At 35.6% G+C, this 12577-nt stretch overlaps 2 protein-coding genes across 5 annotated transcripts in view; one reads left to right on the forward strand and one right to left on the reverse strand.

The window, feature by feature from the left end:
- The window catches only part of LOC132304549 (protein RRC1-like), a 31911-nt gene extending 25125 nt beyond the window's left edge, over positions 1–6786 (forward strand). For all 4 annotated transcript variants that reach the window (XM_059802288.1, XM_059802289.1, XM_059802292.1 and 1 more), the window contains 3 exons: positions 57–859; positions 1495–1664; positions 6133–6786. In XM_059802288.1, coding sequence (XP_059658271.1) covers positions 57–859; positions 1495–1664; positions 6133–6431 — 1272 coding nt within the window. In that variant the 3' untranslated portion in view covers positions 6432–6786. The remainder of the gene's footprint in view (positions 1–56; positions 860–1494; positions 1665–6132) is intronic.
- A 393-nt stretch (positions 6787–7179) lies between these two features.
- On the reverse strand, positions 7180–10948 carry LOC132304550 (ubiquitin C-terminal hydrolase 22). Its single transcript, XM_059802293.1, has 3 exons — positions 9816–10948; positions 8859–8977; positions 7180–8487 (listed from the first exon to the last, which is right to left on the reverse strand). The coding sequence occupies exons 1-3, from the start codon at positions 10601–10603 to the stop codon at positions 7709–7711; spliced, it is 1686 nt and encodes a 561-aa protein (XP_059658276.1). The 5' UTR covers positions 10604–10948; the 3' UTR covers positions 7180–7708.
- Between the last annotated feature and the right edge of the window lie 1629 nt (positions 10949–12577).

Here is a 12577-nt window from a genome sequence, read left to right on the forward strand (position 1 = left end):
AGAATATATCCCCCCTTCTTTCAGACTCCAATTACTGAATTATCTGCATTCTGCAGGAACGAGTTCTGAAAGTTCTTCAAGTCTGGGCTGATTGGTTTCTGTTTTCGGATGCATATGTAAACGGACTACGAGCTACTTTTCTTCGAGCTGGGAACTCTGGTGTGACCCCTTTCCATTCTATTTGCGGTGATGCTCCAGAAATAGAAAAGAAGACCAGCTCTGAGGATACAGTTGATGGAGTTAAGACTAACCAAGATGCTGCATTGGCTATGAGCAAAGGAGCAGCCATGAAGGAGCTATTAAGTCTTCCCCTGGCTGAGCTGGAAAGACGATGCAGACACAACGGGTTATCTCTCGTAGGTGGTAGAGAGATGATGGTTGCACGATTGCTTTATCTGGAAGAGGCAGAAAAACAGAGGAGCTATGAACTTGATGATGACCTTAAATATGCACAGGGCCATTCAAGTTCAGGTAGATACTCAAGTGGTAAGAAAGAAGCAAATGCTGAAATGGAGGTCGTCGGATTGTCTGGGTGGAATAGTTACGGGGATGATGAGGTGCGGACTCAAGGCAAAGGATCTGTACCTTTGGCCTCAACCATTCCTATCCCTCAGCCTGAACTAAAAGCCTTTATGAATGAAAGGAAAAATGATCCCGTTTTGCCAGCCTCTAAATGGGCTAGAGAGGATGATGAAAGTGACGATGAACAAAAAAGAAGTGCTAGAGATCTGGGATTAAGTTACTCATCTTCTGGGAGTGAGAATGCTGGTGATGGTCCCAGTAAGGCCGAGGAGATGGAGATTGCAACTGATGCAAGCATTCCACCACAACCTGATACTGGAATGAATGAAGAACAGAGGTAGTATGAGTTTTATTCTTTTAAGGGATGTTGAAGTTTGGACATTTATTCTATGTTGATTTAGATAGTATTTAACTATACTAGTTTGTTGTTGTAGTAATTAAAATATTGTTTGTTGCTTAAAAGGATTATCCTTAGTTTAGCAATAACTAGTCATTCCAATTGTTGATATCATTGTTTCTGTGATATCTTCATGTGTTTTTGTTATTGCTGAATCCTGTTGATATCATTTTGATTCTTTAATTTTTTCCCCGGGTGTTGAGTTGGTATTGATTTCATTTGGATCTTTTGTTCATATGCCATCTTAGAAAAATATTAAAGGTTTTATATGCTTCAACTATCCAAGTCTAAAGGTCATTGCCCTGTGTTGTTCTTGTCGTTGTGGTGGTGGTGGGAATACTGAGACGGGTAGACTGGATATACATACCTGAACTTTGTCAATTTTTGCACAAAAATTGACTGTTTTCAGGCTTGAACCATGTTCTTACACATCAGCCTGAGGATTTTATTTTTGAACCAATCACTGGCTCATTAACTATCATCTTGCCCTCACTTCCCATTTTAGGTTATATTATATTTAGGCCATAATATTTTGCAGTCCTTAGTGTTTTGCTTGACTGCGTTTATGTTGACAGACAAAAGTTGAGGCGTCTTGAAGTTGCTTTGATGGAATACCGTGAATCACTTGAAGAGCGGGGAGTAAAAAATTTGGAGGAAATTGAGAGGAAGGTTGCAATTCATAGAAAGCGGCTACAATCTGAATATGGTTTATTGGATTCTAACGAAGATGTTTCAGACAACAACAGTAAGTACTCAAACTGTAAGCAGATCATTGAGTTCTATTGGGATTATAGTATGTCGAACCTTGTTTAATGCTTTACAAGTTCTAATGTTTGCTGCGGTAGTTTCAAATTTATTAATTTTGTTTCTGAATTCTTTTTTTTACCAAACAACCCCCCCCCCCCCCCCCCCCCCCCCCCTCTTTTCTTTTCCCTCTCTCTCTATCTGTATAATACATGAGTAATCAATTTAATTATACTTTAGGCTCCAGGACCTACTGAAATTTTTTGAATTTAAGAAGATTTAGTTGCTTTTTAGCTTGAATTCTGGAATCGTCTTACTTTAAGAATAATTAATTCTGGAATGTTTTTGAGATATTGCTATGTTAAAATATCATTTGTATGTGATTACGTGCTAAAAGTTTTTGCCGTGTTCCTGCTTTTATTTATAGCTGTCAAGTTGTATATTTCATTGAGTATCAAATTCCATAGCTTTTGTATTTTTATATTGTTTCAACTGTAAGATAATTCAAGTGCAATTGAAAAACATATGCAAAATTGTGAGTGATCAAAGATTCTGAAAAAATACATGAAATTACTGGCACTATTTCAACTATGTAATAGTGTTCCCCCCCCCCCCCCCCCCCCCCCTTTTTTGATAAATAAAATTTTACTAAAAAACGCTCAAAAGGGGAGCGGATCCCAAGAAAAATACAAAAGACCACAAAGGCCTCAAGCCCTTCAAGGAGGCCAAAAAGTCAAAATCTCCTCCAACGATCTATGATCTCTCCCTGAAACCCAACAAAAAAGAGTGGAAAGAATCGAGAATTTAAGCACCGAAATCGACATCACCTTTCCTTCAAAATATCTCCTATTCCTTTCAAGCCATGAATCCAGTGTTTATTTGGTAATGTGTGTATAAACCACCTGTGATGTGTATAATCTAGTTTAGGTTGAGTTTGCATCAACTTAAGCAGACAACCATGTTGTTTGGTTGGGTGTTTCTTTTGCATACCTGCAATATATATTAGAATAATGTGTGAAAATAGTTTGCAAATGCATTTGAAGTGAATCATATATAACACAAGTAGGATGAAGGAAATAATCCCCATATTCATGTCGTGTCTTACCTGCATCATGTGTTTTTTTAATTTTTTCCTATTCCCATGTTTGTTCCATGTCCTACCAGTGTCGTGTTTCCTTGTTCATGCATCATAAATTAAGGGTATTGAAATCCTATCTTTTCTTTTTCTTCATCTCTTATCCAAGTACAAAGAAATATTAAGTTATGCTTTATATTATTTTTTCCCTTTTCTTTCATATCTAATGCTATTATTTCTTTTCTTCGAGCTCCCGATCTAAATAAGATGTCACTAATTATTATTATTATTTTTTATTTTTACTGTTCTCCAAAGTCGATCTTGTATTTTTATAATGGATTTCAAGCCTATTGCTCTTTATTTTTATGCATCCTGACTGTGAGCCCCCACAGGGCAACCTCTCCACACCTCAATCAACCCTCCACGCCTCAAAATATCTCCTATGTAATAGTGTTCCCCCCTTTTTACCCTCCTTTTTCGGTTTTTTTTTTTTTTTTGGGGGGGGGGGGGGGGGGGGGGGGGTGGGGGGGTGGGGAGGGAAGTTCAACTTAAGAAGTACGGATATGACATGGACACGGCAAATAATAATAATAATGTTTTTAATATATATGATATACTTTAAGATATTAAGAGTAATATTATTTTGTATTAACCTAATAATGAAAAAAAATTGTGTTTTGCTGGGAAAAATCAGAAAGATAGAAAGAGGGTTAAGGAGGAGAAACAAAGAGGATTAGGGTTCTGTTAGAAAATTAATTAGGGCTTTGTTAAAAATAAAGGTAAGAATCTGTAGAAGAGAAAAAGTTTATGGAAACAAGAGGAAAAAGGAAAAAGAATGAAATTTGTCGTGAAAGGAAAAAAGAAGAAGAAGTATCTAGGGTTTTTGAAGAAAAAAGAAAAGAGGAGAAAGAAGAGAGAAATGTGGAGAGAGAGTGTGACGACCTCTGTGGACGGGTGTGTTGTGGGCAGATGCGAGAGTTATAGTGTCAATTTGTAGCCGAATTTTTGGTCCTGAATTTTTAATCGATACAACGTATTATACACGTACGTATCCGTATTCAAATTATTATGTTTCCTTTTTTTCAACTGAATTTTTATAACATATTTCTTAGAAAAAATCGAATTATACTCGTACGTTTCCTATAGCGTATTTTACTAACTATGGACGCAACAAGGATCTGGTAATAAATAATATAGTATATTATTATATATACAAAAAATAAAAATAATTCATACTCATTTTTTCCACAAATCATTGGTGTAATTGCTAATTTGAAAAAGTAGACGTGAACCTTTTAAAAAGGTTAGTACATTTTTTATTTTGTAGAAGTGTAGTGGACTCATATGATACTACAAAAAAATAAAAATTAAAAACAAAAACATAAAGGAAAAAGGGACAAATAGTAGAATTATTAATTATATATATATAATTTTTTTTTTTTTTTCCATTTTTCCATGTCTGCAAATATCCATATTTGGCTTTCCATTTGACTAATTCTTTCCAGTCATAAAATTATTTTATTTTTGTCTTGACCCATGACTTTTTCAAAATTTACAATTGGAACCCCATTTTTTTATAAAAGAATAATTGCAAAAAAAATCCGTTCATGTAGGGCACGTGTCCTAGATGTATCCGAAACATGTTCTAGAACAATGCATTATATTTGACAAAGGTATGTAGATGTTTAGAGGCTTCTCTCTACATATCTATCTCTCAAGGATTTTCTCTCTAGATGTTTAGAGGGTTGTCTTCATTCCTCAGGTGTAACCTTTTTGTCATAGTGGATTGTTCATGGCAGGACTAGGTCCTATGATTTTCCCTGTTTAGGATTCTGCATTTAAAAATTCGCATGTCCCTGCTATCGATTTAGTTTCATTTTTACATGATTGTGTTATTATTAACAAACTACAAGGAGAAACTGAAAGAAACTAAAATTCAAATGACAATTAGCGAAAATTTGTTATATAATTAAATTGGAAATTAATTTCCATAAGAGTACTCATCACCCCTATAATCTAATTTACCACTCAAGCTTTGACCTAATCAGAGTCTAGGGTAACGGTCCCAGAAATCTATCAATTTGCTAATGTTTCGAGTTTCTTGAGTTTTTCCTTTTGCTCCCTAATATGCTTTTGTGGATTTATAAGGTCAATTAGAGCTAGCATTCTTTTTTTTTTTTTTTTTTTTAAAGTTCTCTGGAAATCTTTCTCAATGGAACCTAGCGTAAGGGTAGATGAGGTACAGATTTTAATTGAACATTCATGATAGATATTAATGAGAAATTGAGTTTTACGCATCAATGAGCAAGGTAACTATAAATCGAGAGTTATTAATGTGATATCTTCACCTTATTTTTAGCTCCGTGATAACTGTAACATTAATTATATCTTTCTTTCTTTCTTTCTTTTCTTTTTTTTTTTCGCCTCATTAAATTATGGACTTTGAACTGGTTGAAACGTGAAAGTATCTATATTCTGTGTTGAACAGATTTAAGGTTTTTATTTATTTTTTTCATATATTTTTTCTCTTTTTTCCCGGGAAGTTGTTGCTTTTCAAAACAATTTGCTCTTATGGTTTGTTAATTTATTTATTTATTTATTTTTTTGATAAGTAAAATGTATTAGAAAGCGTTCAAAAGGGGAACACGTCCCAAGGTAGGTTTATTTATTTTTGTTGGTCATGAATTAAGGAAAAAGGCAAAAGAAGAGGGGTTATCATGTTCTTTATATGATGCTAGTACTCTGTTTGTGGAGATTGTTCATGGGAGTAGATGCATAAGCTCGGTGTCTAGCTAATGTCATGGAAAGTGGTATTCTATACTTTTAGTGGAGACGTCTTTAAAGCATTTGTATGAGGTGCAGTTAATAATCATCAACATCATTTTATTCCTGTTAAAAACTAACAAAGTAATGATGTTGAACAATAAAAGCTTCTCCAGGTTCTACTCATTGAACAATAAAAGCAGTTGGGTTGTGTTGGTTTATAAAAATAAATTTTACAATTTTTAGAAATAATCTGTTATTTTTTTCAGGTTAAGTGTAAGTAGAATCTAATGGTGATGACAGTTTTGGATATCATTTCTGATCTGGTAAACTGATTAATCTCTTTTACAATCACAAAGGTATTTGAATTTAGCTACATAATTGTGATAAATTTGGCTGTCCTTTGTGAATTGGATTGCCTTTGTTGTTCTCCAAGTTTCTCCATCGAAACTGATTGTTGAACCATGACAATGCTTCTGCATTACATGCAATTAACGTTATGAACTCAAAAACTTTATCAAATGTATAAAACAAAGTGCAGGAGATTGATAGCGCTTTCTCACAGATGCAACTCTTCTCAGTTTTGCATTTATACAATTTAAATGATTTTGTCAAATCCTTGAAACTGCAGAGAGACCTTCAGAGAAGAGGGACAGAAGAAATGATGCCCGTGAGTCTTCGAGGAAGCGACATCGCAGCCAGAGCGGAAGTGAGAGCCCACATCTCAAGTCATCAAGCAGAGACAGGGATAGGGAAAGTGACATGGACCGGGATCGGGAAAGGCACCGTGATAGAGATAGGGAAAGAATTCATGATTCAGAAAGTGAAAGGGGAAGGGACCGTGAAAAAAGTGGAAGCAGGGAGAGGGATGACCACGACAGGGAGAGAGGCAGAGAAAGGGACAAGGATAGAAAGAGAAGGGCGAAATGATTTTCTTGACAGAGGGCACTAATTCACGGTTACAACAGGATGATATGAGTAGTCCAAATGTCAACTGTAAAATTGTCTCTCTTGAAGCTGGTCGATTTGGATGTTCTGGTGATGGAAAAGAAAACCTCAAATTCGACGTAGGTTCGGTCAACTACCAAAACGGTTGCCTGTTTTTACTTACTGGTGGAGACAATATTTCATCATTTTCCATTGTCAGTCTTGTAAGGTGGAACTATGGTTTCTCTTGAATCTACTTTTTGTATTGACATGGGCAGATGTATATTTTTCTAGAAAATTTAAAAATCTCGGGGACGTTCATTCCATATATCAAATGGGCAGTGTTCAATTCCAAAAATGTTTACTCTCGACACCATTTTCATTTCCACTGCTTTTAAGCTCCACGCATATTCAATTATACGTTCTGGAATATAATCTGAGTGGGCATGTTTGAAATCATCGTTGCTAAATTTCAAATTAATAATAACATTACAAAGGATTTATATAATATCTTGATTTTATGAGTGAGTGTATCAATAGATGCATGTAATATGACGACTTCAATAGTATCACTACTCAAATAGTGTAATAGAGATTACATGGTTGGTTCAGTTTTTCAGAGAATTGAAAACAGGAAGGGCATCTTTAGATTCAGCAAAATATACACATTGATGATCATAACTGCATGAAAGGAAGCATTTGCCGGGGAGAGATGATAATGAAATAAAATTAAAAAAAGATGCAGAAGCCATTATAAAGAGAATCATAAAATTCCTTCTACGGTTCCATTGTATCCAGCAATATTGCAAAATTATTGGAAATGGGAATCGCCAAATCCCAAGATTAAGTTGGCAAGTTGCCCACCAGAAATATGAGAATGACAGTTCTTAAATAAGTCACCCTAGTCGCTCGATAAAGATCCAAACTGTACATGATTAATCTGCAGTCAGAAGAAAACTGGAAGGTGCTGGGACACCCACCGGAGGACGAAGGAACCGACCCACCAGTTTTCAGCCAATATTTCCAGCACCCTTTTACAATGGAGCCATCACTAGGAACTCTACTGGATTGATGTGTTGGTGACCATATCTTGACTCAAATCTTCGTTCGTCCTTCCTGGCTCACAATGCAGATGATGGTTGTAATTAATGATCCCTTTCTCCACCAAGGGACCTTATTCGGAAAGCACACCCCAGCAAAAGACATCAGCCTCTACTCCCGCTGGATCCCATGTTAAGCTGCCCTCAATTGTTGGCAGCTCGCACTGTTTGCCATGCAATTTAGCAACAGCCGGCAATTGGAACAAATGCATCCCTCCGAGGGGGCATTCGCATGCAACTCAAGTCCTCACTTGCTTTATGGTAAAACACCTTGTGCACATAATAAATCAAATAGCTCTGCGAGGATCTCACAACCTCTTCATCAACCTCAGTAATCCAAGCATCGTCACATTTGTACCATTGATCACTCAAACGCAAATAAGTCACATAATGGCCAGACTCTAGCATTCCTGAATGAGTAACCACTGCAAAAACCTCAAACTCTGTAGAAATATCTGGCTCTTCACCTTCAAAAGCAAAAATTCTGTTTCCAAACCTTTTTCTTACAATCGAAGATGATAAATATGGGCTCATGTCCAAGGAGAAAGGGAACTGCAAATGCCGGTCAATCTTTTTTGACACTTTCTTGACTGGAGAATGTTCGAATCGTTTTATATGTAAACACAGCACCAATGGGAGCCTTCTGATAGACATTTGTTTCAACGAGTCTTGCTTTTCTTGACAATTTTGGCAGTACAGTTTCTGGTCCGATCCCAACTTCTCAGGCCTTGTAAAGAGATCCAAGCATCCCGCAAGAGTGGATACACCCGTGTTCGCAGTGGGCTTGATAGCCTTGTTGGCTACATTTGTTGAAGAGGAAGTGTTTGTGTTCAGGTCAAGAGAAATGTCCATACAAGGATCGTAAGTTGTGGAAGTGAATCCACATGTCATACAAGTGACATCTGATCTCAACAGCCCAGAGAATACTCTATGAGCAATACAATGGCAATCTTCTTTATCTGTGTGAAAGAAAAATGCTTGTTGATCAGTTAAGCAGAACAAATAGGTACTGCAACATAATTATCCAAATTTTCAAACTTCAGAATGTGTTGCTTTTCCTCAACCCATTGTTGAATTTGGTATACCAATGTACTAACAATATGATACAAAATGATCCCCAAAAACCAAATATTCCTGACAACGAACATTCCAGAATCCAACATTTGCCACTACATTATGGGCACGGCACCCATTGTCAATAACAGAACCGTGTACATGCCATGCTGCCTGGCATATGTGATAGAGAACCACGTATCATCTACTTATGCCACACTCTCGTTAATATTGCTTTGACTTTAGCAATAAAAACCAAATCTTAGCAACAAAATACCTTTATTAGGGTTTCTTGTTTTCCCCTCTTTCTCATGAATCCTGTCCAGCATTGAAATGAAGAACTCATGAGCGTCCTGCTGCTCATAACTGGCAAGATTTTCTGAATGCTGCCACCAACTGGAAACAAAGAGGTTTGAATGAGATCAGTCTATTAATGCAGTAAAGGTACTTGGATCACCTAAAAAGAAAAGAAAAGAAAAAAGTAAATAAATAAAGGAAAGGAAAGGAAAGGAAAGGAATTGTAAGAACTAAGGGATTAACTCCACCTTGAGATGATTAAACCGGACTTTAACAACCAAAATTCATTGAATTATTTGAAGAGACTCCTCAGAAGTTCCTATTTCATGGATTTCATGAAGGAAAGGAGAAGGACAAGGAAAAGGCGCCCATAGTTTCTCTCCAACTCAAATAAAATAAAAAAACTAAAAATCTCTTAAAAGAAATGATAGGGAATGACACGTAAAATTAAAAATTTATCCTTTTCCTGATATTTTCCCTTCTCATGTTTTTCATGGTAACCAGAGAAGGGGACAAAATTTCCTTTCATCATATCTTATCGGTAACACCATTTAATAGGCAAACCAAATGGAGCCCAATTTTTCATATTGAAGCCCACAATCACCAACAGGATTACAAAAAAATCAAATGCATATTGAAGTGTCCAACCAATATTTGACATTCAAAATATATGACGGTTTTTCAATAAATACATTCCACTGGGGGTCATAGATTCCAGTGTTCGATCCATTGAGGAAACTATATAAACTCAAACAACAGAACAAATTAACATGTCTCACAGTTCATAATGAACAAAAGTAGTGGAAATAGAAAATGAGAATACATAAATTTACACTTTTACATGGATCAATCATATGAATAATGGAAAACAAGAGTCTATAGCAACCAAGAAAGCTTAGACATTGAGAAACCAACCAACCAAAAAACAGTGGCAAACCTGTAAAGGAAGTGAGCTGGGCTATAAGGTGTTCTGTTGCCAGAGAATACAGCAGAGTATATAACATCAATGTCACAAGGCAAACACAGTCCATCTGAAGACCTTTTCCGGCAAGTTTCGTGGTTGTGACGATCACTAAGGAAGTAATTCCTCAAAGGGGGTGCATGAAGCAAAGCTTGCAATACAGAATTCATGAAACAAGTATTGCCCAAATTATTCAAACCCCTCAAGCCCAATGGAAAGCAGGACTTGGACCTCCGATCACTCCTCAAAAAGAAACGTTTCGGACTCTTGGAATCTAAATCCACCCCAAAATCCAATCTTTTTCTCTTACTAAATCTGAATTGACCACCACCCACAACCCCATTGTCATTACTTGGCAATCCCATGATGTGTTTACACATCACAGCCTTATCAAAATCAGGATCATAGACCTGATCACAGCACACACAGCAATAAAGCTCAGCCCTTTCCATGTCCACAGCAATCTCATGACCATTATGAGATTGGGTGTGCAAATGGGCATGATTAGAATCAGAATCAGAATCAGGAGGAGGAGAGGAACAACACGACACTGATGAACAGATCAAACACATATAGAGTCTGCCTTGATACCCAGAACATAAACTGCATCTGGGTATCTCTGATTTGGTTTTGTCAATGGTTGTTCTACCATTTGGGGCTGTTTTGAGCCACTTTTGGATCAAATTATAGCCACTAAGCCCATGCTTCAGCTTCAAATCTACAAGGTGCTTGCAAGGCTTCGGGGTTATGTAGGAGGAGGACATGTTGATAGAGATTGAAAGAGGTTTTATTAGATTTATAGCAAGTATACCAAACAAATATGAAAAAATCTTAATAATACGTACTACTAATTAGTAACGAAAAAAATAAATCAATCAATCAATAATAACAAAAAAGAATGAAAAAATAATATTATTATTATGGAGAGTACGAATTGAATTAGATTGATTTGAGGTTGGATTGAAGCTTGAGATGGGTTTGGATTTATTTGGTGGATTTTACTAAATGAATTGATGAAAGAGAGAGAGAGAGAGAGAGGAGAGAGGAACAAGGTTTACTGAAGAAGAGAAGAAGGAGGCGCCTTTTCTTTGGCAGACCGACTCATAGTTTCCACTTTCCATTTCAAGCGTGGGACAGAACGAAAACTTTGATATAGATAATCTGAACCGTTCATCTGGATTCGATCATAGCATGCAATCAGTAATCTGAACCGTTGAATGCATCCGATGATTCAGATGGGAGTTCCCTATCTTTCTTTTTACTGTGTTGAATTGAATTACGTAATTCTCCTCCATATGTTAAATGATCGGTCAATGGTCAACTTATTGGATGGTTAGGATTGATATGAACTAGGCCTGCAGCCCAGGTTTGACCGCCTCTAACTTGAACATTTTGTCTGGACACATTGCATGATTCCATTGGATTGTACCTGCTGTTCATCATAGACAAGTATATCCACTTAATCACAGGTCACCTACTCAACCCACTACAGTGCTCATCATCAATAATCTCATTTATATTTAATAGGAGTATTAATTGGAAAAGAAAATGCTACCGCATGTCACTACTTAATTGACTTTTAACACAAAACTATTCTCACCTTATTTTTAATTTCTATATTTAATTTTACTACGTAACAATATAATCAGTACATCATCGTAATTCAATAATTAAATTCACAAATTCAATAATGAATTTCACGAAATATCCAACTTCAAATTGAAATCGAAAGAATTTTTGTTCAAACTTTAAATGAAATTTTCTTCAATTTCAATTCCAATTCCAATTAATCAATTTGATATTCCAAAATGCAATATTACAGTACATTTGTTGGTAAGTTTACTTATACTACGACAAGTATATTAATTTACTTATACGGAGAATAACAAGATGTTTTTTAAGAAAATGCTATAATATCATACTGTTGTTGCAAAATTGAAAGATACGGGTATTGTTTTTCTTTCAAAGAAACATCTAAATAAAAACAATTTTTTAGTAAAATAAACTGGTATTATTTTTTTTCAAAAGTGTCTATTTTTATTTTGATAATTACCTTTTATTGTTATAGTAAGTGATAATGGTAAAATTAAACATAGAAATTAAAAATAGGGTGAGAGTGGTTTTGTGTTAAAAAGAAATAAAGTAGGTGAGTTTGAAAAATGACCTTTAGATTCTAACGATCTATATAGAAAGAGTTGATTAATTTTCTTACTCCATAAGGAGTAAGAGATCACGACTCTATATATGTATGCATGCATGTATGATTATATGTATTGATGAAGTAGCATGTTGATGATGGTTAATGAAATCATTTCCATTTTTGTTTTAGTTTGCTTGGTAGCAGTTAGACCCGGATGGGGTCATTCCATTAACTGGAAGTTAGAAACATTGTAAGGATTTGAGGAAATAATAATGATTTATGAAGATAATCAAGGTTTATTATACTAATTTGTCACTAAAGATGGTTGGTTTTAATAAGATCCAAAATAAGAAAGAATCGCATGATTGCTCATCGTCAATTGATTTTGCTCACTTTCCCGAGTGAAATGGAATGTCCAACAATCAAAATCAAGAAAATAAAAAGCACTTTCCGGGCAAAATGCTTTTAGTAAAACAGGCATAGATTGGTCTTCAACAGACACAGATTTTCAACGACACTGGCATTTGGTCTTGAACACAGACGCAGATTTTCAACCACAAATTCACAAACTCCATAATGTTTGTGAGAGAAGTTATGC

The sequence above is a fragment of the Cornus florida genome, unplaced genomic scaffold, assembly GCF_030987335.1.
Source record: "Cornus florida cultivar Cherokee Brave unplaced genomic scaffold, ASM3098733v1 CherokeeBrave_3.0.0_Hap2_Chr04, whole genome shotgun sequence".
Taxonomy (NCBI): Eukaryota; Viridiplantae; Streptophyta; class Magnoliopsida; order Cornales; family Cornaceae; genus Cornus; species Cornus florida.

What these genes read in the sequence shown, in the direction of transcription:
- LOC132304550 (XM_059802293.1), bottom strand. Translation starts at nt 10,603, where the DNA reads ATGTCCTCCTCCTACATAACCCCGAAGCCTTGCAAGCACCTTGTAGAT. An exon ending in CCAGCTCACTTCCTTTACAG is followed by an intron (nt 8,978 to 9,815) that starts GTTTGCCACTGT and finishes CTTTGTTTCCAG; the next exon opens with TTGGTGGCAGCATTCAGAAA. An exon ending in AACAAGAAACCCTAATAAAG is followed by an intron (nt 8,488 to 8,858) that starts GTATTTTGTTGC and finishes TCTTTCACACAG; the next exon opens with ATAAAGAAGATTGCCATTGT.